Genomic DNA, 26,623 nt, shown 5'->3' with positions numbered 1-26,623 from the left:
CACTCATCTTCGCACCATACATGAGAAGAGATTGTTTTCCTATTGCAGCGTATGCTGCATTTCAATGCTAATTCTGCTGCATTTCCCCAGGACTACACAGACCATAACAGGTTGCTCAAAATTAGGCCTGTTGTGGAACATCTGTCTGCCAGATTTCCAGAGATTTATACTCTTGGAAAGAATATAGCCATTGATGAGACACTGATCCTGTAAAAAGGGTGGCTGCTGTTCAGGCAGCACATTTGGAGCCCAAAAGCTCACTATGGCATCAAGTTGTACATACTGTGTGAGATCTCTACTAGCTATGTAAACAGCTACAGGAAAGATTGTGTGGGAGCTTGTCCAGCCAATCCTTCATAAAGGTTGTAACTTATGTGGACAACTTCTGTACAGGAGTAGAGCTGTTCAGGGAGCTGAACAAAGCTATTGCTGTGGCACGCTGTATAGTTTGCTGTCGCCAGAGGATCTTGTTTGTAAGAAGCTCCAAAAATTCCATTAATTGCACTAATAACTTCTCACAGGCAAGTTCTCTGATAGCCATGATGTGTACGTGCCTACTACAATTCTTGATAAGAGCCCCTTCCCCAGTCACGGTTTGGGATCAGATGGCCAAAATTCACAAGCCCATCCATATACTAGAGTACAACAAGTAACTGGGTAGAGCAGATAAGAATAATTAGGTTCTTCAGCCAAACAGTGCGAGTCGCAAAACTCACTCAGTATAAGAAGCTGTGTACCTACCGGATGCAGATGGCAACATACAATGCGTAAGTTATCATCCCACAACCAGGTGAAAACGTGCGTCGTTCAGTTGTCCATTATTGAAAGTCTTACTGCTACAGAAGCTACTGTTCTGGAAGACATGGCAAGGCTGCAGGAGTTACACTTTGCTGATCGCATTCCTGCTCTAGGGACAGAAAGAGGCAGAAGAATCATGCTGCATTCCACAGCAGGCAGTCTTTTCTGAAATCCGCACCCTGCCACCAGGCCCGCCTGTAGCAGACACTGCTTCTGGACCCTCTACCGGGACCACCCCAGACCTGGAAACTGAAGGCTCAAAGCTGAAGGGAACCTTTAAACACACTACAATCAAGTGTGCTAATCACGCAGGGAGATAAAGAACAGGGCTTTGCCATTTTAGCAGATGTGGTTTGTTAGCAAAGAGGCTCTGTCAGACAACATGGGAGTTCACATCTATGATTCCTCCGGTTAGACCTGCAGGCCTGGCAACAATTCTAAAATGTTTTGATGGCAGAGTATGTGTAGTAAAGCACTGCAATGCAACGGCATAGCACTGGGACTTTAAAAAAAGTTAGGCTACAGCACAACACATTTTAAAGAAAAGGTAATAAACAAGGTCAAATATTGTAATTTTCAGTACGATCAACTTATTTTTTCTTGAAATGGAAAAGTGAATGAATGCTTTTGGAATTCAATTACTTTTTTCTCCCTCATTATATACAAATAAAACAATAATTCCTCTGAAGTTTATAGCTGAGCTTTTATAAGACTGGTCCTTCATCTAGCCCTCACCAAGTACTAATAGTAGATAACGCTTGTCGGAAAGAGTCCTATAGCTAATGAGGGCTCCCTGCTATTCAAAAAGCAAGGTACGCAGCGCCGTCAGAAAGGAAGATGAAGCATCACTTTCAAGGTGCAGGAGAGAGTATTCCAATATCTGTCAACAAGGTAGTTAAAAGCCCAGCCTCCACTGCAAGATGTGTTAATCCAAGAAAGAATCAAATTGTGTTCAGGGGACGAATGAAGCGGACTGTCTGAATGGGAAAGAACTCAAATTTTCCCTTGCTGATTTATTTGATTAATAAATAATGACAAAGATTCAATCCTTGTGTGAAAAAGGCCACTCTTACTTCCGCCAAATCAGTGACTAAAGAATGAGTTGCTGCCAAACAAGTGTACATGGCTGGTTACTTAATATTTAAGAAGTGCTAACAGCTGTACCTGGAAACAGAAATAGGCTGAGTTTCGTCTGAACCATTCAGGTTTAACATATCACATCAGGCCAATATCATAATGTAAGGAAATGCCTCCTTGGCATGGTTGCCCCCTGACTTTTTGCCTTTGCTGATGCTATGTTTACAATTGAAAGTGTGCTGAGGCCTGCTAACCAGGCCCCAGCACCAGTGTTCTTTCCCTAACCTGTACTTTTGTATCCACAATTGGCAGACCCTGGCATCCAGATAAGTCCCTTGTAACTGGTACTTCTAGTACCAAGGGCCCTGATGCCAAGGAAGGTCTCTAAGGGCTGCAGCATGTCTTATGCCACCCTGGAGACCTCTCACTCAGCACAGACACACTGCTTGCCAGCTTGTGTGTGCTAGTGAGGACAAAACGAGTAAGTCGACATGGCACTCCCCTCAGGGTGCCATGCCAGCCTCTCACTGCCTATGCAGTATAGGTAAGCCACCCCTCTAGCAGGCCTTACAGCCCTAAGGCAGGGTGCACTATACCATAGGTGAGGGTACCAGTGCATGAGCATGGTACCCCTACAGTGTCTAAACAAAACCTTAGACATTGTAAGTGCAGGGTAGCCATAAGAGTATATGGTCTGGGAGTCTGTCAAACACGAACTCCACAGCACCATAATGGCTACACTGAAAACTGGGAAGTTTGGTATCAAACTTCTCAGCACAATAAATGCACACTGATGCCAGTGTACATTTTATTGTAAAATACACCCCAGAGGGCACCTTAGAGGTGCCCCCTGAAACTTAACCGACTATCTGTGTAGGCTGACTAGTTTTAGCAGCCTGCCAGAAAGCGAGACATGTTGCTGGCCCCATGGGGAGAGGGCCTTTGTCACTCTGAGGCCAGTAACAAAGCCTGCACTGGGTGGAGATGCTAACACCTCCCCCAGGCAGGAATTGTCACACCTGGCGGTGAGCCTCAAAGGCTCACCTCCTTTGTGCCAACCCAGCAGGACACTCCAGCTAGTGGAGTTGCCCGCCCCCTCCGGCCAGGCCCCACTTTTGGCGGCAAGGCCGGAGAAAATAATGAGAAAAACAAGGAGGAGTCACTGGCCAGTCAGGACAGCCACTAAGGTGTCCTGAGCTGAGGTGACTCTAACTTTTAGAAATCCTCCATCTTGCAGATGGAGGATTCCCCCAATAGGGTTAGGATTGTGACCCCCTCCCCTTGGGAGGAGGCACAAAGAGGGTGTACCCACCCTCAGGGCTAGTAGCCATTGGCTACTAACCCCCCAGACCTAAACACGCCCTTAAATTTAGTATTTAAGGGCTACCCTGAACCCTAGAAAATTAGATTCCTGCAACTACAAGAAGAAGGACTGCCTAGCTGAAAACCCCTGCAGCGGAAGACCAGAAGACGACAACTGCCTTGGCTCCAGAAACTCACCGGCCTGTCTCCTGCCTTCCAAAGATCCTGCTCCAGCGACGCCTTCCAAAGGGACCAGCGACCTCGACATCCTCGGAGGACTGCCCCTGCTTCGAAAAGACAAGAAACTCCCGAGGACAGCGGACCTGCTCCAAGAAAGGCTGCAACTTTGTTTCCAGCAGCTTTGAAAGAACCCTGCAAGCTCCCCGCAAGAAGCGTGAGACTTGCAACACTGCACCCGGCGACCCCGACGCGGCTGGTGGCGATCCAACACCTCAGGAGGGACCCCAGGACTACTCTGATACTGTGAGTACCAAAACCTGTCCCCCCTGAGCCCCCACAGCGCCGCCTGCAGAGGGAATCCCGAGGCTTCCCCTGACCGCGACTCTTTGAACCTAAAGTCCCGACGCCTGGGAGAGACCCTGCACCCGCAGCCCCCAGGACCTGAAGGACCGGACTTTCACTGGAGAAGTGACCCCCAGGAGTCCCTCTCCCTTGCCCAAGTGGAGGTTTCCCCGAGGAATCCCCCCCTTGCCTGCCTGCAGCGCTGAAGAGATCCCTAGATCTCCCATTGACTTCCATTACAAACCCGACGCTTGTTTCTACACTGCACCCGGCCGCCCCCGCGCTGCTGAGGGTGAAATTTCTGTGTGGGCTTGTGTCCCCCCCGGTGCCCTACAAAACCCCCCTGGTCTGCCCTCCGAAGACGCGGGTACTTACCTGCAAGCAGACCGGAACCGGGGCACCCCCTTCTCTCCATTCTAGCCTATGTGTTTTGGGCACCACTTTGAACTCTGCACCTGACCGGCCCTGAGCTGCTGGTGTGGTGACTTTGGGGTTGCTCTGAACCCCCAACGGTGGGCTACCTTGGACCAAGAACTAAGCCCTGTAAGTGTCTTACTTACCTGGTTAACCTAACAAATACTTACCTCCCCTAGGAACTGTGAAAATTGCACTAAGTGTCCACTTTTAAAACAGCTATTTGTGAATAACTTGAAAAGTATACATGCAATTTTGATGATTTGAAGTTCCTAAAGTACTTACCTGCAATACCTTTCGAATGAGATATTACATGTAGAATTTGAACCTGTGGTTCTTAAAATAAACTAAGAAAAGATATTTTTCTATATAAAAACCTATTGGCTGGATTTGTCTCTGAGTGTGTGTACCTCATTTATTGTCTATGTGTATGTACAACAAATGCTTAACACTACTCCTTGGATAAGCCTACTGCTCGACCACACTACCACAAAATAGAGCATTAGTATTATCTATTTTTACCACTATTTTACCTCTAAGGGGAACCCTTGGACTCTGTGCATGCTATTCCTTACTTTGAAATAGCACATACAGAGCCAACTTCCTACATTGGTGGCAGCGGTGGGATACAAGACTTTGCATTTGCTGGACTACTCAGCCAATACCTGATCACACGGTTGTGTAAGGAAATGCCTCCTTGGCATGGTTGCCCCCTGACTTTTTGCCTTTGCTGATGCTATGTTTACAATTGAAAGTGTGCTGAGGCCTGCTAACCAGGCCCCAGCACCAGTGTTCTTTCCCTAACCTGTACTTTTGTATCCACAATTGGCAGACCCTGGCATCCAGACAAGTCCCTTGTAACTGGTACTTCTAGTACCAAGGGCCCTGATGCCAAGGAAGGTCTCTAAGGGCTGCAGCATGTCTTATGCCACCCTGGAGACCTCTCACTCAGCACAGACACACTGCTTGCCAGCTTGTGTGTGCTAGTGAGGACAAAACGAGTAAGTCGACATGGCACTCCCCTCAGGGTGCCATGCCAGCCTCTCACTGCCTATGCAGTATAGGTAAGCCACCCCTCTAGCAGGCCTTACAGCCCTAAGGCAGGGTGCACTATACCATAGGTGAGGGTACCAGTGCATGAGCATGGTACCCCTACAGTGTCTAAACAAAACCTTAGACATTGTAAGTGCAGGGTAGCCATAAGAGTATATGGTCTGGGAGTCTGTCAAACACGAACTCCACAGCACCATAATGGCTACACTGAAAACTGGGAAGTTTGGTATCAAACTTCTCAGCACAATAAATGCACACTGATGCCAGTGTACATTTTATTGTAAAATACACCCCAGAGGGCACCTTAGAGGTGCCCCCTGAAACTTAACCGACTATCTGTGTAGGCTGACTAGTTTTAGCAGCCTGCCACAAAGCGAGACATGTTGCTGGCCCCATGGGGAGAGGGCCTTTGTCACTCTGAGGCCAGTAACAAAGCCTGCACTGGGTGGAGATGCTAACACCTCCCCCAGGCAGGAATTGTCACACCTGGCGGTGAGCCTCAAGGGCTCACCTCCTTTGTGCCAACCCAGCAGGACACTCCAGCTAGTGGAGTTGCCCGCCCCCTCCGGCCAGGCCCCACTTTTGGCGGCAAGGCCGGAGAAAATAATGAGAAAAACAAGGAGGAGTCACTGGCCAGTCAGGACAGCCCCTAAGGTGTCCTGAGCTGAGGTGACTAACTTTTAGAAATCCTCCATCTTGCAGATGGAGGATTCCCCCAATAGGGTTAGGATTGTGACCCCCTCCCCTTGGGAGGAGGCACAAAGAGGGTGTACCCACCCTCAGGGCTAGTAGCCATTGGCTACTAACCCCCCAGACCTAAACACGCCCTTAAATTTAGTATTTAAGGGCTACCCTGAACCCTAGAAAATTAGATTCCTGCAACTACAAGAAGAAGGACTGCCCAGCTGAAAACCCCTGCAGCGGAAGACCAGAAGACGACAACTGCCTTGGCTCCAGAAACTCACCGGCCTGTCTCCTGCCTTCCAAAGATCCTGCTCCAGCGACGCCTTCCAAAGGGACCAGCGACCTCGACATCCTCTGAGGACTGCCCCTGCTTCGAAAAGACAAGAAACTCCCGAGGACAGCGGACCTGCTCCAAGAAAAGCTGCAACTTTGTTTCCAGCAGCTTTAAAGAACCCTGCAAGCTCCCCGCAAGAAGCGTGAGACTTACAACACTGCACCCGGCGACCCCGACTCGGCTGGTGGCGATCCAACACCCCAGGAGGGACCCCAGGACTACTCTAAGACTGTGAGTACAAAAACCTGTCCCCCCTGAGCCCCCACAGCGCCGCCTGCAGAGGGAATCCCGAGGCTTCCCCTGACCGCGACTCTTTGAATCCTAAGTCCCGACACCTGGGAGAGACCCTGCACCCGCAGCCCCCAGGACCTGAAGGACCGGACTTTCACTGGAGGAGTGACCCCCAGGAGTCCCTCTCCCTTGACCAAGTGGAGGTTTCCCCGAGGAACCCCCCCCTTGCCTGCCTGCAGCGCTGAAGAGATCCCTAGATCTCCCATTGACTTCCATTACAAACCCGACGCTTGTTTCTACACTGCACCCGGCCGCCCCCGCGCTGCTGAGGGTGAAATTTCTGTGTGGGCTTGTGTCCCCCCCGGTGCCCTACAAAACCCCCCTGGTCTGCCCTCCGAAGACGCGGGTACTTACCTGCAAGCAGACCGGAACCGGGGCACCCCCTTCTCTCCATTCTAGCCTATGTGTTTTGGGCACCACTTTGAACTCTGCACCTGACCGGCCCTGAGCTGCTGGTGTGGTGACTTTGGGGTTGCTCTGAACCCCCAACGGTGGGCTACCTTGGACCAAGAACTAAGCCCTGTAAGTGTCTTACTTACCTGGTTAACCTAACAAATACTTACCTCCCCTAGGAACTGTGAAAATTGCACTAAGTGTCCACTTTTAAAACAGCTATTTGTGAATAACTTGAAAAGTATACATGCAATTTTGATGATTTGAAGTTCCTAAAGTACTTACCTGCAATACCTTTCGAATGAGATATTACATGTAGAATTTGAACCTGTGGTTCTTAAAATAAACTAAGAAAAGATATTTTTCTATATAAAAACCTATTGGCTGGATTTGTCTCTGAGTGTGTGTACCTCATTTATTGTCTATGTGTATGTACAACAAATGCTTAACACTACTCCTTGGATAAGCCTACTGCTCGACCACACTACCACAAAATAGAGCATTAGTATTATCTATTTTTACCACTATTTTACCTCTAAGGGGAACCCTTGGACTCTGTGCATGCTATTCCTTACTTTGAAATAGCACATACAGAGCCAACTTCCTACACATAAGATATCTTCTGGCCTCCGAGAAAGGCGAGATGCTGTTTGTCAGCCTGAGGAGAGGTAAAAACATTGACAAACAATATGAAGTCCATCACTCCACAGTGAGTAAGATTTACAAATGGAGAATGTTCAAAGTGGTTGTCAATCGACCCAGACGGTTCCATCAAGGCAAAGCCACCCTAAGCTCACACCCCTAATGTGCCTAAAAATTGCAATGAACCCCAGTGCTATATCTGGAACTCTAAAGAACCTGATCAAAATGGTAAACGCTATTGCTGAACGGCGTGGGTCTGTAAAACAGCACCTGAATGAACTACAGGGTGGAGAGATTCGGCCGAGTGAAGGTGTCTGACTAAAGCACACCAATATGTCTGGTGAAAAACAAACACCTTATCTCTATGATACCCTCATACTAACAATCAGGAATGGTGGAGAGGTTATATTGTTGACCTACTCTGCACCCACAGGACGTGGACATTTCACAATCAAAATCCACCATGAATTCCGATCTTATGCCAGTACTTCTACAGAAAAATATGAGCCATCTATTTCAAACCTAAAGCTATGCCCAAAGTGAATCATGCAACAGGACAACATTTCTAAACACTAATAAATCTATAAATTTCTCACACACACAAAAAAAAAAAAAAAAAAAAAAACGCACACACACAAGAAGGTTTTTATAATCTCCAAGTCAATGTCCAGACCTCAACCCCACAGATGTGGTGGGACATTAAGAGAACTGTGCCTATAATCATAACGAAGCTTAAGCAGTTTCAAAGGAGGTGGTGGTGGAGAAGCCAACTTCTTGGAGGCGATGAAGCTTAAAAAAACTGTTTAAAGAAAGATTTAAAGTTACTGCTGCTAAAAGTGATTCCACATTTTCATGAATCACGGGGCACACCTTCCACACAAGACTTCATAATCTTGCTTGAATGCTGCCTTTTAAAAAATAAAGGATTCCTAAGTGAAATATTTGTGTGTATAATTTTGTTAGACAAGCTTAGACTTTTCCACTATTGGGATTTAGTGAACCCTAGATGAAGGTCCGATGTGTCTTACTGCTTAAAAATAGATTAAGTGAGTGTGCTTTCTATTTCGTGACATTAGAAATAAAAGATCACAGATGTATTTTTGGTGGTATTTCATTATACCTACACATACAAATTAATATTAGCTATAAAATTAAACAACTTGAAGATAACTGAAATCAATTATAATCAATCAGTAAATTACATTATCGCATATTCCACAATAGGTTTACATTTTTTGAATCATCAGAAAGAATCAACAGTCAGCTTATGCAGTGAATGATTAAGGACCTCAAATATTTGATTTAAAAAAAAAAAAAAAAAAAACCCTGACAAGAGACCAGAAACAGAGTGAAACACTGGTGGGTACTTCCATGACCCAGAGCGGAACAATTAATGTGATTTTAATCAAGCAAAGGGTAGGATTTGTTTATTCTGTGCTTGTGTGTTCTACTGTGTATCGAAATGCATTTTTGCCCATATGACACCAACAGAAACCAAAAGTGTATGGGTTTCTCTATTAAAGTACCAATACCAGCAACTTTTCTGGCTTCAGTCATTACACTGCAGAATTAGAAAACAAGTTCTATGCAAATTACGGCCAACTGTTGCTTAAGAGACATTAGTTTTGTTTCAAATGATACCAATCTTTGATGCAACTTAAAGTACGGTGTAACATACTTTAAGAACCTGGCTGACCATATAGACTCGAGAAGACAGATGCGTGGAACAGTGGACAAGCTAAGTTAAGCTTTTCAGGTGGGGCCATTTCTGAAACGCGTGGGAAAATCAGCAGGGTGGAAGACAGCTGAATGAGTTTTGGCATGAGGGCCCAGGGAAAACGAAAACTCTTTACATTTACTGGGCTACTTCATACAGGGCAGAGTGTCACCCTGCATTAACTTCAGAGCACTTTTTAAACACCCACCCCATGTAGGAATTCAAAAGTAAAATAAACTAAATGGGAAGTACTTGATTGAGCATAAGACTTGACAACACAAACTGCAAACAATAAGAAAATATCTACCTCCATGCCCATCATAGACAGAGAACATAGCAGTCTCGCTGTCCAACTCTGGAATGCAATTATGGGCATCCTGCAATAAAGAAAAACAGTTAGTATGCTCTTAATCGGTCATAAATAAATACAAGAGGAAAACTAGAGTCAACAACTGCAGCGAGTTCTGTAAACCATGAGAGCAATGCAACTGAAATGAAACTGTTTGATGCACTGCAGAGCAACCCACCAGCAAATCGAAGCTGTTGGCGTAGTTACATAAATAAATGAATGCAATAGGAACCACAGAGTTTCCGTGGGGGAATGGGTGAGTGAGGGGTGGATTGGGAGTTGAGAGGAAAGTAGAAAAGAAGCACACAAGTAGGGGGGGCAACACCGAGGGCAGGGGCTGAAACACACAATGGAACACAACAAGGAGCACGCGGGCAGGAATAGTTTCATGCCGGGCAGGCTGCACCTTCAAAGCACTAAGATTTTTAAAAAATACCATTCTAGAAGCTAAAAAGAAGCTGTGACTAGACAATACATTAATACTTAAATGCATCGTAATGTTCTGATCAGCTAAAACACTTGTGTAAAAACAAAACCAAGAAGAAGAAACAAGCACTTGCAAAGTCATTAGGTCTGGAAAAAACAAGCACTGGCAAAGTGAATAGATCTGGCATTGGTTGTCAGACCCTTTGTTTTGTCAAGTCAATGCTTCGGTAAACCTTTATTTTAGAAGCTGCCAGGCTTTTACCAATATTAAAAAAAAAAAAAAAAAAAAAAAAACACACAACACACAACACTGCAAAAAACACTCTTTGATCCAAAGAAGTGCACATTGCTATAGCAGTCCCTGGCACTAATAGGAAGTAATGTGTGTTTGGATATGCTTCTTGAGAAAGAGCGGACAGAGTGCACTCACTTACAGGGCTGACCATTTCTCTGTGCAATAAAGCAGCAGTTAACTTTTGACTTCTATGGACCCCCAGTGAATCAAAATGGGAAGTCAAGAAGCCACGCTTAAAAATAAATTATGGTTCAAACCTTAAACACAAAAAAAAAAACACAGAAACAAAGTATACATCGAACAAATAGACCAAAAAATGAAATGTGTAATTCTATTCACCAACCAAAAATATGCAAAATCGAAACTTTAAATTGAAAAGTTTGAGATTTTCAAAATGCAGATACATTCCAAAAAGATTAAATGGTATGTTAAGCTATCTTTTTTGCTTCTAATGGATGCTATTTTGGTCAACACCTTTCAGTGTTTCGATTGAGGCCACCCAGTGTTGATACTAGATTACGTCTGCTGAGCCCGAGCTCCTTCGAAGGATCAGGATAAGTATCTTCATTTTTAGCCTCCATGATTACATTTCTATTCATTTGGTGTTTTACATTTTCAAGTTTGTTTTTAATGTGTATACACGGACAGACTTCATTAATCTGCTTAAACTATTGAACTTTCTGAACCGTCCCAGACCCTCTTGCAGCCCACAATTCAAAAACTCATGGACAAAGATGTCAGAAAAAAATCTGCCAGGCCAATGACAGTAAGCCTTTAGGATCTCACACAATAATTTTAGAAGCCTTGGCTAAAGCCTGATCCCCCTCCCCCAAAAAGCAGATAAATAAGTTAATTTTTTTTTCTTTTCTTTTTTTAATGTATTCAGAGAAACGTTAGTCTGTCATGTAACTGTGAAATAAACTAAATGCACTTGCTTTCTGAGTTTCCAGGAGTCTGCCTCACATCACTAGCATTGTTGTGTGTGACATATAAAGGACCTCTAATACAAAAAGTCGATTTCTCTAAGCAATGTGAAAGTCTGAGAAGGTGCAAATTAGCGAAAAGTGACCTGCAAGTTCAGATGACTAAATATTATCAGCCACTTCTCAATGGGGAAATCGCAAACTACACAAGAACACCTCACCTCAGGCATGTTATCAGTTCTCACTGTTTCAAGGTCACATGAAGGTGCAGCATGTCAATACATCTGCAAGGCCATAGTCTAAAAGAAAACCATTACTGTGCAGTTATACATCTGGGATATCCAGAGATTAGTATTTTAGGAATATGGATTATTATTTGGGATGGACAAGGGTCCACGTCAAAAGTGTAAGGCCAGAACTTGCTACATGTCACAAATAAAATAAAATAAACCTGTGCTCAATCCGTGGTAAAGTGACACGAAGCAGTCAGACTTAAGTGAAAGGCAATATGTATTTAAGTATTGCATACACTGTATAAAAAGTCAGACAAAAACAACTCCACAACCAATTTCAAAACAGAGAAAAATGTTATGAGCAAAAAAAAAAAAAAAAAGCCCAAGAATGACAAAAGTACAATAAAAGGGAACCAGATATATAAGTTTTCAGTGAAAATAGCACCAAAAAGCACAAAGCGCCAATGATAGTCCTTGGCAGAGGTAGACCGGGAGCTAGGCACAATTTGAGGCAGACTCCAGGTGATACAAGTGGAATGGTCCTGGTAAAAAGTTTGGAATTCAAAAAGTTCACAAATGTTTAAGACTCATTTCAGAAAGGGGCCGTCACTTTCTGATAAGGGATAGCCTCCTGGATCGGGCTGCCATTGAAAATGCAGCTGCTTCCGTGGAACAGAAGCCAAATACTTAAAAGTGGTTGGTACAACTGGAGTTCTCTCTGCAAAAATGTTTTAAGTCCAAACACAGGGTGGGACGGAGGACCAGATTTAGCATTTGACAGATGGGTTCCTCCGTCACAATGGTGACCAATATCCCATCCGTCGAAATTTAAATACCATAGGAAATAATGGGATTTAGATTTCGGCAGACAGGATATCCGTCACTGTTGAGACAGAGTAACCCGTCTGATGAAATCTAAATCATGCCCTATGTCATTCCTGTGGAGGAGCTTAGAGCCTTATGCAGGCCAAAACTAAAATTCAATAAGATGCCGTGGAACTGCCAGTAAGATCATTCTTCCCATTGGGCCTGCTAAAGCTCTGAAGGAAACGTTTCCAAAAGTTCCCAAACTTTCCTTTGGTGTCCAACAACCACAGGAGTAAACTTCTAAAGACACAAAAGACCGTAGGGAAGGCACTCTCAGGGTATCAGACGGAAGCCAGCAACAAGTTCAGTGCAGGTCCAGTTGCCAATGGTCAGCTGGATACTTCAGGGAAAAGGCCTCCTGTAGGTAACTGTGACCCTGTAGCCACAAAGGTAGTGAGGCTCAGCCAACTAACCCTCTGAGTCCACTTATGCCCTATGTACAAGAGGAAGCAGGTCCAGTCCATTAGGGCTCCTCAGATCACAGACAGCAGATTAGCCCTCTTCTGATCTTCCACAGGTCTACTAAATGTTGCGAAGAAGGCTGGATGAGAGTCATACTTTGTAAGGGCTGTGTGTGTGTTGGGAGTAAGGGGGGGGGGGGTTCAAAGGAAGACTCTTTCTGATAAACTTAATGTTCCCAGGACCAAGACTACCAACTTTTTCAGTACCTCGTGTTTGCCTTACCGCAAACAAGGCCAAAATGCCATGTGATAAGGCAATGTTTGAGCCACAATGAACTTGGGCTCGGGGAGCTGGCGGTATATCTGGGAGGGTACTACTGAAATCACCAGTGCTCTCCCACATCCAACACAGATATTCAGTTTGAAGTAGGCCCTGGATCCACAACGTGAAAGGAGATAAAAATCTGGAAGGACACAAGAAAGGTCTTTCTCCAACCAGATAGGGGATACATAGGAAATGTTAACTGGTCTTCTTTGATCCCTTTCAAAACTTACATATGCCTAAGACAGGATTTAACACTGTTGTGCTAAGAGGGTGGCCACACACCCCCACTGTGAATATTCTGCTGCGCTCAATGAAGTCAATTCGGCCCATTAAGGTCAACCAGTCAATCATATTGACATACTGTGTAGCTCTGGAGAAAACATTCACACCTCATTCAGGCCAAGTGTATGCTGACCAGCTGCCAGTGGCTAACACCAATTATCCCCCTGATGGCTCATACAGAGAAATAGTTTATTATTCCTAGTTGGTCCCAATCAGTGGTAGCAGTATTACGATTTTAATCTGAACTCTGGATTTCTTCATAGGCCAGCCAGGCTTGCCACAATGAAAACAGCTTTTGGGGGCTTGTCACTGCATGGACATGCCAACATTTATTTTCTACATGACCCACTTTTAAATACCACGCACCCTGCTACAAGACCTACATCGAGGTGACTTAGTAATATTTAAAAGGGATATCTTTACTTCTCAAAAAAGGCTATTTTGACATGTCGCACTGCACATTTTACACTGCACTGGTCAGGCTGTACAGGGTAGGCTCAGAACTATGTTTTCAGTGTTACTGTAGTAGATAGGTGCTGCAGCCCATGAGCAGCATTTAACTTTCCATGCCATGGATGTACTTCAGCACCATATACTATGACCTTAGAGGAAGGTTCAATGTGACAAGCAGGTCGTCAGCTAACTGACATGTTTTGGGGGTCAGGGCACATACAATAGGCACAGAACAGCGGTGTCCAGGTGTTAAGAGTTCATGATTACTAGCAGGTAACCCCCTTCCCCAAAAAAATGAAAAACCAGAAGTGACCAGGAAAAAAAGGGGTCAATTTTTACATGGTTATATTAGAACACGAACTTCTGAATTTATCTGATGTGCTGTTACTACAACATGAGTGAAACTCCTCTGGACAACTTGCAAAACTGGCACTACTATTCTAAACCAGTTAAATCTATACAGGGAAGAAGGGTGCAGTAAAATACTTATACATGAAGTGAAAACGAGGGATGAGCAGATACTGAAGAAATAACTAAACAACCCATCAAATAAAGTGTTCAGAGTCTAAATTCTCAACTGCACATTGTATCGAGATTTATTAACCCTCTAAACACTGAACTACCCTCCTTCATGCATCCCACATCCTTGTACTCCTCACTCTAAGAACAGTTCTAAGCCCTTACTTTATATATTTGGCAATTTGCACTTAAGCCTTAATCAATACCAACAACCCCCCTCACCAAAACACCCCATCCTCAAACAAAAGATATAAGATCATAGTATTTCTATAGCGCTACTCACCCGTGAGGGTGGCAAGGTGCTTTTTTTTTTGAGGGGGTGGGAGTAGGGGCTGCTACTGCTCGAACAGCCACGTCTTGAGGAGTCTCCTGAAGGTCAGTAGGTCCTTGGTCTGCCGTAGGTGGATAGGGAGGGTGTTCCAGGTCTTGGCCACGAGGTAGGAGAAGGATCTGCCACCGGATGTTGTCCTGTGGATGCGTGGGATGGAGGCGAGGGAGTTTGAGGTCCTTGGAGTCCGTCTGGGGTTTCTTGAGGAAGGCGTTGATCTCTGCGTGCTTCCAGTTGTCCGGGAAGGTGGTGGTCTCGAAGGAGCGATTGATGATCAAACGGAGTTGGGGGGGGTTGACGATGGAGCTTGCTCTGTTGTAGATGTAGTGCGGGCAGGGGTTGGATGGAGAGCCGGAATGGATGATGTTCATTACTTTGATGGTGTCGGCGTCGCTGACGTGTGTCCAGGAGAGCAGAAGGTTGGTGTGGTTGGAGGGCAATGAGTCAGAGGTGTTGGCGGTTGCTGGTGAGGTCATGTTTTGAAGCAGTTGTGGATGTCTGGGATCTTGCGATAAAAGAAGGTGGTGACGGTGTCGCAGAGGTCTTGCGAAGGGGGGGGGGGGGATGTCAGTGGTGCTGGAGTTGGGGTTGGCGAGTTACTTTAGGTTGTTGAAGAGCTCTTTGCTGTTGTGTGCGTTATCAATGCTTTCCTTTAAGGAGGATCTCTTGGTGGCTCTGATGAGCTGGCGGTGCTTGTGGATGGTATCCAGGTCAAATTTGTGTCCTTTCCTCTACCTCCCTCCATGTTTGGGATTCTAATGAAGTCCATGGTTTGTTGATATTTCTGGAGGGAGTCTGGAAAACAGCACAAGTGAAGCAAAAGTTTTAAGGTTTTCTGAAAAACAGATGGGAAGATGGTGTGCAACAGTGCATTTTTCCCAAAAAAAATGAATTAAAAAAAGGTTTGTTGTACTAGGACTGCCCCATTTACAGCTTTTGTGATCAGACAGAAGTGTGAAATCCACGGGTGAACCTGTACCCTTCTGAAAAGTACAAAAAGAGTTTGAATTCCACAAGAAGGTCACATGTGTATCGTAATGCCAGATAAAAAAAAAAACACACATATATAGATACACACAGTAAGAAATAGACTTAGGTCTGTCAAACTATTTGAGCTACAAGGATATATGGTTATTCTTCAGTTGACATCCAAGGCCATCAATCAAAATAAAGCCTGTGTGTTTTTTCATTATGTTCCAATTTATAAGGTAAAACCAAATAAATAAAAATTATGTATTGAGAAAAACTGGCATTAGAGTGGCTCAATACCCCAACCCTTGATAAGAAAAAAGAAAATCCTTAGCCCAACTAAATGACACATTGGCAGCACTGTCCCTGTTTGAGTTGTGGCACGTCCTTAAGTAAGTGCAAATGGGACAGATTGCCCTTATGCACAGAGGAGGGCACATTAGTGAAAGAAAGAGCTGCGGGTTGAAACTGCTGCTCTCTTACCAGCCTCTCTATGTAGGAGTATTGCTGGGTCTGCCAGAGCTGAACATTACCTCACTCCCACAGGGTGTCACTTGTATGTGGTGCACAATTAGTGCACCTCCAGACACGTTTTTGCCTCTGCACCAGCATCTGTAACAATGACAGAAGTAAAGGGACTGTACCCTCAATTGGCATGAGCCATTCTGTAAAATTGGCCTTACACTCATCTGTAACACTGTGGAATAGGCGCAAACACCTGCTGCACACCCACAGTTTGTTCTGTAAAATAGTCTAGTGTGCTTTCTGTCTATCCACCGTTTGGGGGTTCTGTGGAGTGTGTGGTGGGAGGGATGAAGCCCAATGTCAGGTCAGCCCATTCCCACCCTGTTAGACCGGGCATCCTTGGCGTGGTCTCCCCTGTCTTTTTTGCCCCTGCTTCTCATGTTTTGACTGTGTGCTGGACTCTGTTTTCGCTGGTCTAGGCACTTTGCCACTGCTGACCAGTGCTAAAGTGCAAGTGCTCCCTGTGTAAAATGAATGTGTTATTGGCTTTTCTATGATTGGTACATTTGATTTACTAGTAGGTCCCTAGTACAGTGCACTAGAGGTGCCCAGGGCCTGTACATCAAATGCTACAAGTGGGCCTGCAGCACTGGTTGTGCCACCCACATGAGTAGCCTTGTCAACATGTCTCAGAACTGCCACTGCAATGTCTATGTGTGCAGTTTTAACCTGTCAATTTGACCTGGCAAGTGTACCCAATTGCCAGGCCCAATGCTTCCCTTTTTATATATGTAGGGCACCCCTAGGGTAGGCTCTAGGTAGCCCCATGGGCAGGGTCTAGTGTATGTTAAAGGTGGGACATGTACAGGTGTTTTACATGTCCTAACAGTGAAATACTGCCATATTCAGTTTACACTGTTGAAGGCCTATCTTTCCAGGGATCCAAAAAACTACTCAACCAGTTTTATTTCATGAGGTCAAGCTATTTTTAGATTCCACTGGACCCTTCTGGGGAGTAGACAAATAACATGTGTTCTGTTCAGTCAGAAACTGAATTAGCAATTAAGATGCCTTTAAATCTTATTCTTGTCATATTTGCTCTGTGTTCAGAGACAGAGGTCAAAAGTCAGTTTGTCTTCTTGCAATACAAATACTTTTTCTTGTGACTGCAGAGTTTCAGGATTTTGTAAGTTTAACTGACTTATGTGAAGTGAAAGGCTTTTGGTTTCAGTTTTACAAACATTTCAAATTATATATTTCAGTAGCTGTGAATGACCATTTTTTGTACTACTGTGTGATGAAAAAAATATTTTAATAGGATGGGAAAAAAAGTCAGAACACTTTACTTGGTGACGTGCAAATGATAAATTTTTTCTCAAACCCAATTTTAACAGATTGTTAATGCACTATGTAATTTTTATCAGTAAGCTGCAAGTTAGTGGGAAGATTTTTGGACATTTTTTGGGAAATTTACTGTCTGTAAATGACAGTGTGCTACCACATCATACTTTAGTAATACATTTATTAAAAGTGAGTGTTTAAACAAACTGAGAAACACTTCTGCCCTGATGGCAAAGGTATGAGCAAACTAAGAGGCAAGTCATGCATGGATCATGTGTACCCTATATGTGGGCTAGATTTATTAAACATGGAACAAATGTATAGTGTATTTAATCAAATCAGGAGGATTTTTTTTGATTAGCAGCAGAAATGCCGAACTCACATATTTGAAGGTGCGTCATCAGAATGAAGAAAAAGGCAACTGTAAAATACAATATTTGCCTAGGATCACACAATTTGAGACTCGTTTCCAGGTCAAGTACATTACAGTTAGGTTGAGTAGATTATTCAAGGTACTCGACATGCAGGTCTAGTAACATTTTTATGATTTTTCTAGGCCTGCTTGGGGGATTCCTTTAAATGTCCTTAAAGTGCAGTTTCCATTCTTTGACTCTGCCTGTTTGTGGATTCCCTGCCTGGGTGGGCTGTTTCTGAATCCCCTCTAGACAGTGACACAAAGTAGCCTGCATATCCTGATGAGACATCTGGGCTGGAGTGGATGGAGGAGTGGTCGCTTACACCTGAATGGACTGTGCCTGCCCTCACATAATGCAGTCTCCAACCCCCTGTTGTGTGTCTGGGGCCTGGCCTGAGCAAGGCAGAATTCTGAAAAGAACAGAGACTTTCCTTTGAAGTCTGCCTACTACAATGGGGTATAAGTACCCCCAGACTTTAGAGTTCTTCAAGATCACTTCTGGATTCAAGAAGAACCTCTGCTAAGGAGAAGAGCTGAGGAAAAGTGCTGCCCCTGCCTGTGACTGTGCTTTGTTGGGCTATCCTGCAGTTGCTGCTTCCGCCTGTGAAAGGGGACAAAGACTGGACGTTGTTGTGCATTCCTGCTTGAGAAGAATCTCCAAGGGCATGAACTGAGCTTGCCTCCTGTTTTGAAGTCTAAGGGCCATCAAATACTTCCTCTGCCAGCACCTGGACTCTGCGGAGACACCTGCCCTACCAAGTGGAGCCCTCTCCAGTCCCCGGACACTTGAAAGATGAAGCTGGCAGATCAATGACTAAATTCCACGCACAGAACAGTGCAGGGAAATTTTTGACTCACCATCTGCAACGCGGCTGATAAACGACGCACTACCCGCTTCACAGCTGAAATAGACGCTCCACCTGCATCGCCACTGGGATATGGACGCATGACGGCTGGAGAAATGACAACACCCGCTTGTGACTGCTGATAACGAGGCAAACCCCACACAGCACAGTTTTCAAACACCATGCGATTTCCCATGCATCGTCGCTGGGCGTCAAAATCATGAATCTACACGGATCTGAGGTGCCCTGTCTGCAAATCGATGCATCACTCTTATGAGGGAGAAAAACAACGCATCGCCTACCCGACCGGAGAAGAAACGACGCACGGCCTCACTTACGAGTAAAGAATCGACGTATTGCTTACATTACCAATGCACTTGCCCATACAGCTTTATTTTTGACGAAAATAAGGTACTTTGTGCGAAATAAACATTTCCATTGTTTTCTATGGAGTAAGACTCTTACTCTTAAAAATTCATATCTTGACTTGTGGATGTTGGTAGTTTTGGTCTTGTTTGATTTAGATAAATATTGCCTATTTTTCAAAATTGGTGTGGTGTCCATTTTGTAGTGTTTTCACTGTTTTACTGTGTGTGTTGGAATAAATACTTTACACATTGCTTCCGAGTTAAGCCTTTTTTGCTCGTGCCAAGCTACCAAGGGGGTGAGTGGGGGTTAACCAGGTGTGTTTCTCCTTATTCCTGACTAGAGTGAGGGTCCTTGCTTGGACAGGGGATAACCCGAGTGCCAACCAAAGACCCCATTTCTAACACACCCCATATTACTTTCATAACGTTTTTGGACTGCCAAGGGGTAGACACAATGAGGCAGGCACAAGGCAGGTTAAAAAATAACAAAATCTTTAAAAAACGACAATTCCTTAACGTCCTCTATGCACAAATACAGGCCAATTTCTCCAGCAGTCAATGGAGAACTGCAAAAGAGTAGAAATAAACTGCCAGGTTTTCCAAGCAGACAACTGCAAAACGCCAACTTGGCATGCCACAAGATACCCACTGTGCAAAATGCTAGTGCAATTACTAATGAGTTGTTGTGGAGAGAGGGAGGGGTCAGCTCATCTCTAAGGCAGGCTAATGATTCCGATATGTCAAGCTTTTTAACCTTCGAGCCCACAGAAAACTGTTTTTAGGTGCGAATTTCTCAAAAACTACTGAACACAAACCAAGCAAAGGCTCTTAAGTTTCATTTTCATAGTAAATGTATAATAATTCCATAAAAAGGTTTGTTCTGTATTAGAGCACTAAGAATAGTATAAGAATAAAATGGAAAAAAGTAGATGAAATTTTCTTTTGGGAATTTAAGTGCAGAATAGAATGGTGCCAAAGTTATGATTACACATGGCTTTTTTTCCACAAAGTTGCATACAACACTGTAGTTTTGGCTCCGACGCTCCTTCCACTTAAAGGTAATTTTTGGATTTACCTACGTTTTGACAGCATGGACGGATGTGCACCTGCTCTGGCTATCGCTTGGCTTAGTCATCCAAGGTCCATCATTCTGAAAGCTCTGCACAAGATTTAAATGTGCACAAGGTGTTGGGACTTTGGCGTACTTAGCATGACCTGGTAGGTGGCCAAAAGGTCTTAGTGTATCCCAAAAAACCTACAAGTTCTCTAAAACAAACTAGTGCTAAAAAATTAGTTATGGTTCAGGCTCGTGTGCAAAAATACCGACATTCTCCACTCATGGGAAGCAATGCATATGACAAATCATGCTTACTAGGCCACGTTGCCCATGAACCAAGGGAAAAAAAACACAACAACAACGCAGGCGGCATGAATTATAGCATTAATTTCTTATCATAACTAGCGAATTTCAGAAGGTTTTTAGTCTGTTTGAAATCTCACCATGTCCCAGCAGTCACTCTACTGGGTGGTGGGCTTCAGAAATACTAGGAGTTTGAAGGGAGCATCTCCACTAGCTGGCGTGCCCTGGGGCGCTGTAAAACCAGGCTTGAGCCTTTGAGGCTCACCGCCAGGTGTTACAGTTCCTCCAGGGGGAGGTGAGAAGCACCTCCACCCAGTGCAGGCTTTGTTCCTGTCCACAGAGTGACAAAGGCACTCACCCCATGTGGCCATAAACCTGTCTGGATGTGGAAGGAACTGGTCAACCTAACACTAGCATTTGGACTGGTATACAGGGGGCATCTCTAAGATGGCCTCTGTGTGCATTTTTCAATAAATCCCACATTGGCATCAGTGTGTATTTATTGTGCTGAGAAGTTTGATACCAAACTTCCCAGATTTCAGTGTAGCCATTATGGAACTATGGAGTTCGTGTTTGACAAACTCTCAGACCATATACTCTTTATGGCTACCCTGCACTTACAATGTCTAAGAGTTGGCTTAGACACTGTCGGGGCATAGTGCTCATGCAACTATGCCCTCACCTGTGGTATAGTGCACCCTGCCTTAGGGCTGTAAGGCCTTCTAGAACGTGACTTACCAATGCCAGAGGCAGTGGGTTGTGGGCATGTCACTCTGAGGGGTGCGCCATGTCGACTTAGTCATTTTCTCCCCACCAACACACACAAGCTGTGAGGCAATGTGCATGTGCTGAGTGAGGGGTCCCCAGGGTGGCATAATACATGCTGCAGCACTAAGAGACCTTCCCTAGCCAAAGGATTCTTGGTACAAGGGGTACCATTTACAAAGGACTTAGCTGTGTGCCAATTGTGGAGACAAAGGTACAGTTTAGGGAAAGAACACTGGTGCTGGGGCCTGGTTAGCAGGGTCCCAGCACACTTTCAATCATAACTAGCATCAACAAAAGGCAAAAAGTTGGGGGGTAACCATGCCATGAGAGGCATTTTCCTATAAATATACCATGTCTTATGAAAAATATATATTACTTTGGTGCAAAGACAATAAGTCTGCTTGAGAGTTGCAGCGTTTCTAGCTTGTTATGCTATTTAATGTACATTTTTAAGGAAAAATGAATAAAACAGATTTATAAAAAAAGCACAATGTTCATTCATTTACTCCAGAAAGAGGGCTTAGTTTAACAAGCATTTGCAATACAATGGGTCTCGTGTTTGCTAGAGCTATTAGTGTTGTAAATTTCTAACTGGACTTTTCTTGCCACATAAATTGAAAAGGAAAGGGAAAACAGTTGACCTAAGCGAGCCGATTCAAAGCACCACAGCAGCCATGAGAGCGGAGGAGACACAAAAGGAAAAAGAAGTTCACTTGCAGTCAAATGTATCAGCAAACATACAATTATCCATTTAACAGGGTCAATGGCCAAGGCGGTAACAAAACCACTCCAAGGAGGGACAAACGTAAAAGCATTTACCAATGATAAAAGGATTTTTTAAAAGAAAGCCCATGAACAATTGATATTGATGGGCGTAGTTTAAAGTCCATAAATAGATAATACGTCAGAGTGTTTGCGCGCTCAACCTAAAAATGTTTTTGGTTTGACAAATCTGCCCAGAAGTGAAGTTTCCATTTAGTTTATTCCATGTTACATAGATTCTGAATTATGGCAGTAATTAACCCTAACGTTTTCAGCTTTAATATACAACTTTGGTAATCCATACACTGGTCTGTTTCAGAATGCAGTAGGGTTCCACTGCTGCTATAAGAGACATCTGTACTACCTTTACAAAGCGCAGTACAATCTGTCGCCAGAAAATAGTAGCTGTCCCTTTTTAAAGCGATATTTTGGGAGGTGTAACCCAAGGACTACCTATGCTGTCCAAAGATTGACTAAGAACTATACCTAGCCATCTAGTCTCTTGCATGGCACAAGACTGCTCCATCGTCCACGTATGGTTTTGAATCTTTCTTGCTGATAAGAGTCACCAGTGGAAGTTTTCTTCTTTCCAATATATGTTAATCTATCAGGCACTGTAATGCTCTTGGCAGGGGGGCAAGGGTGAAGGGGCAAACTAAACAATGAGCATGAGGCATAACATGGGAGAGTGAACTGAAAGCACTTTATGTCGGTGCCCAATGGTATGGAGCCCATCAGGGACCTACCAGCAAGGTAGAGTAAAAATGGAAATCAATATATTGCTCTGGGTAGGAAGGATCTCAAATGAGTCAGGCACCACAGATGATTTCCTGCATTTAGAAAAGTATGGTTGTCAAGAACTTCTGAAGAACACAGCTGGTTGAATAAAGCGCAATTTCCTATCTTTAATTAGGAGAGCACAGCATAGTCACAAAGTTGTGCTTATTGTAAGGAAATGCCTCCTTGGCATGGTTGCCCCCTGACTTTTTGCCTTTGCTGATGCTATGTTTACAATTGAAAGTGTGCTGAGGCCTGCTAACCAGGCCCCAGCACCAGTGTTCTTTCCCTAACCTGTACTTTTGTATCCACAATTGGCAGACCCTGGCATCCAGATAAGTCCCTTGTAACTGGTACTTCTAGTACCAAGGGCCCTGATGCCAAGGAAGGTCTCTAAGGGCTGCAGCATGTCTTATGCCACCCTGGAGACCTCTCACTCAGCACAGACACACTGCTTGCCAGCTTGTGTGTGCTAGTGAGGACAAAACGAGTAAGTCGACATGGCACTCCCCTCAGGGTGCCATGCCAGCCTCTCACTGCCTATGCAGTATAGGTAAGACACCCCTCTAGCAGGCCTTACAGCCCTAAGGCAGGGTGCACTATACCATAGGTGAGGGTACCAGTGCATGAGCATGGTACCCCTACAGTGTCTAAACAAAACCTTAGACATTGTAAGTGCAGGGTAGCCATAAGAGTATATGGTCTGGGAGTTTGTCAAACACGAACTCCACAGCACCATAATGGCTACACTGAAAACTGGGAAGTTTGGTATCAAACTTCTCAGCACAATAAATGCACACTGATGCCAGTGTACATTTTATTGTAAAATACACCACAGAGGGCACCTTAGAGGTGCCCCCTGAAACTTAACCGACTGTCTGTGTAGGCTGACTAGTTCCAGCAGCCTGCCACACCATAGACATGTTGCTGGCCCCATGGGGAGAGTGCCTTTGTCACTCTGAGGCCAGTAACAAAGCCTGCACTGGGTGGAGATGCTAACACCTCCCCCAGGCAGGAGCTGTGACACCTGGCGGTGAGCCTCAAAGGCTCACCCCTTTGTCACAGCCCAGCAGGGCACTCCAGCTTAGTGGAGTTGCCCGCCCCCTCCGGCCACGGCCCCCACTTTTGGCGGCAAGGCTGGAGGGAACAAAGAAAGCAACAAGGAGGAGTCACTGGCCAGTCAGGACAGCCCCTAAGGTGTCCTGAGCTGAAGTGACTCTAACTTTTAGAAATCCTCCATCTTGCAGATGGAGGATTCCCCCAATAGGGTTAGGATTGTGACCCCCTCCCCTTGGGAGGAGGCACAAAGAGGGTGTACCCACCCTCAGGGCTAGTAGCCATTGGCTACTAACCCCCCAGACCTAAACACGCCCTTAAATCTAGTATTTAAGGGCTACCCTGAACCCTAGAAAATTAGATTCCTGCAACTACAAGAAGAAGGACTGCCTAGCTGAAAACCCCTGCAGAGGAAGACCAGAAGACGACAACTGCCTTGGCTCCAGAAACTCACCGGCCTGTCTCCTGCCTTCCAAAGATCCTGCTCCAGCGACGCCTTCCAAAGGGACCAGCGACCTCGACATCCTCTGAGGACTGCCCCTGCTTCGAAAAGACAAGAAACTCCCGAGGACAGCGGACCTGCTCCAAGAAAAGCTGCAACTTTGTTTCCAGCAGCTTTAAAGAACCCTGCAAGCTCCCCGCAAGAAGCGTGAGACTTGCAACACTGCACCCGGCGACCCCGACTCGGCTGGTGGCGATCCAACACCTCAGGAGGGACCCCAGGACTACTCTGATACTGTGAGTACCAAAACCTGTCCCACCTGAGCCCCCACAGCGCCGCCTGCAGAGGGAATCCCGAGGCTTCCCCTGACCGCGACTCTTTGAACCTAAAGTCCCGACGCCTGGGAGAGACCCTGCACCCGCAGCCCCCAGGACCTGAAGGACCGGACTTTCACTGGAGAAGTGACCCCCAGGAGTCCCTCTCCCTTGCCCAAGTGGAGGTTTCCCCGAGGAATCCCCCCCTTGCCTGCCTGCAGCGCTGAAGAGATCCCGAGATCTCTCATAGACTAACATTGAAAACCCGACGCTTGTTTCTACACTGCACCCGGCCGCCCCCGCGCTGCTGAGGGTGAAATTTCTGTGTGGGCTTGTGTCCCCCCCGGTGCCCTACAAAACCCCCCTGGTCTGCCCTCCGAAGACGCGGGTACTTACCTGCAAGCAGACCGGAACCGGGGCACCCCCTTCTCTCCATTCTAGCCTATGTGTTTTGGGCACCACTTTGAACTCTGCACCTGACCGGCCCTGAGCTGCTGGTGTGGTGACTTTGGGGTTGCTCTGAACCCCCAACGGTGGGCTACCTTGGACCAAGAACTAAGCCCTGTAAGTGTCTTACTTACCTGGTTAACCTAACAAATACTTACCTCCCCTAGGAACTGTGAAAATTGCACTAAGTGTCCACTTTTAAAACAGCTATTTGTGAATAACTTGAAAAGTATACATGCAATTTTGATGATTTGAAGTTCCTAAAGTACTTACCTGCAATACCTTTCGAATGAGATATTACATGTAGAATTTGAACCTGTGGTTCTTAAAATAAACTAAGAAAAGATATTTTTCTATATAAAAACCTATTGGCTGGATTTGTCTCTGAGTGTGTGTACCTCATTTATTGTCTATGTGTATGTACAACAAATGCTTAACACTACTCCTTGGATAAGCCTACTGCTCGACCACACTACCACAAAATAGAGCATTAGTATTATCTATTTTTACCACTATTTTACCTCTAAGGGGAACCCTTGGACTCTGTGCATGCTATTCCTTACTTTGAAATAGCACATACAGAGCCAACTTCCTACACTTATGTAGTAAGCATTTGCAATGGGATGAAATGACAAAAAGCACAGTTTGGATACAGTTAAAGGCATTACTGGACACCTAACAACAGCAAACAAACTAAACATACAAAGTGTAACAAACATCAACTAAGTGAGATATTAAGCATATTTATAATAATTTAATTAAAATCAAAGGCTATATAAAAAGGTGTGGAGTGGTTTGACCACAAGACAGTTCAGGCATTAAAAGGTGGACAAGCAATATTACACAAAGAATGCTAACCTGAAGCCGTTATAATTGAAAAAACATTATTTCAAGGCACTAGCTGCGGTTACTTCTCATCTTCCTGGAATACAACTATGCATTTTTGTTTCTGCTGACTATTGTGATATTTGGGTATTAAACTGGAACTAATGGTGTGCAACTAATGCCAAGACAGTGTTAAGTTAGAAAAGACAAAATAATGAAGCAATACTATCACTAAATGTCTGCATAATTTGCCTTTTGTCACATAATGTAATCAACCCTGCAGCCTAAATTTGCCCCTCCCTGCTGCATAATTCCAATCGCCCTGGTTGTAGCAAACAGAAAAGTGCTCAGTCACAGCCAGAAATATCGTTTTTACCAAAAGCCCACTACTGTTGGGGCTGCTGCACTCTAGGCTGCCTGTAATGCGTTGGTCACTTTTTTTTTTTGTTGTACATCTGAACTCTTAACTTTTGAAGCATGGTACATAGCACGGACTACAAATAAACACACAAAGTCTTGGCACTGATAGGCATCAATGTAGAACCCAAATAAAATAGAACCATTCCAGCAGATAAGAAGCCTACTGAACCCTATACTTTGCTACAAAAGGCAAATACTTTGAACAGAAAAAATATGAACCAACAGATATACAGAACCCCACCCAAGATCTAACGTGCATTAGCCCAGCACTTCGTCACGCTAAGTGGCTAGCCGCTATGTACTACAAGAAGCCAAAAAAAATAGCTATATGGAAATCATTTTTTGTCCAAAAGATATACAGTAAAAAAAAAAAAAAAAACATACCTACCTCCAAAACCTTACTTGGGGCCCCTGACCTTTG

At 44.7% G+C, this 26,623-nt stretch overlaps 1 protein-coding gene across 1 annotated transcript in view; it reads right to left on the bottom strand.

Moving 5' to 3' along the window:
• Positions 1-26,623, bottom strand: part of PPM1G (protein phosphatase, Mg2+/Mn2+ dependent 1G) — a 217,583-nt gene that overhangs the window by 180,479 nt on the left and 10,481 nt on the right. Inside the window, exon 2 of the mRNA XM_069233575.1 lies at positions 9,535-9,604. Within this exon, the coding sequence (XP_069089676.1) occupies positions 9,535-9,604 (70 nt within the window). The remainder of the gene's footprint in view (positions 1-9,534; positions 9,605-26,623) is intronic.

This window comes from Pleurodeles waltl, chromosome 5 (genome assembly GCF_031143425.1).
Source record: "Pleurodeles waltl isolate 20211129_DDA chromosome 5, aPleWal1.hap1.20221129, whole genome shotgun sequence".
Taxonomy (NCBI): Eukaryota; Metazoa; Chordata; class Amphibia; order Caudata; family Salamandridae; genus Pleurodeles; species Pleurodeles waltl.
The sequence above is the reverse complement of the archived record's forward strand: the minus strand, read 5'-3'. Positions and strand labels throughout refer to the sequence as shown.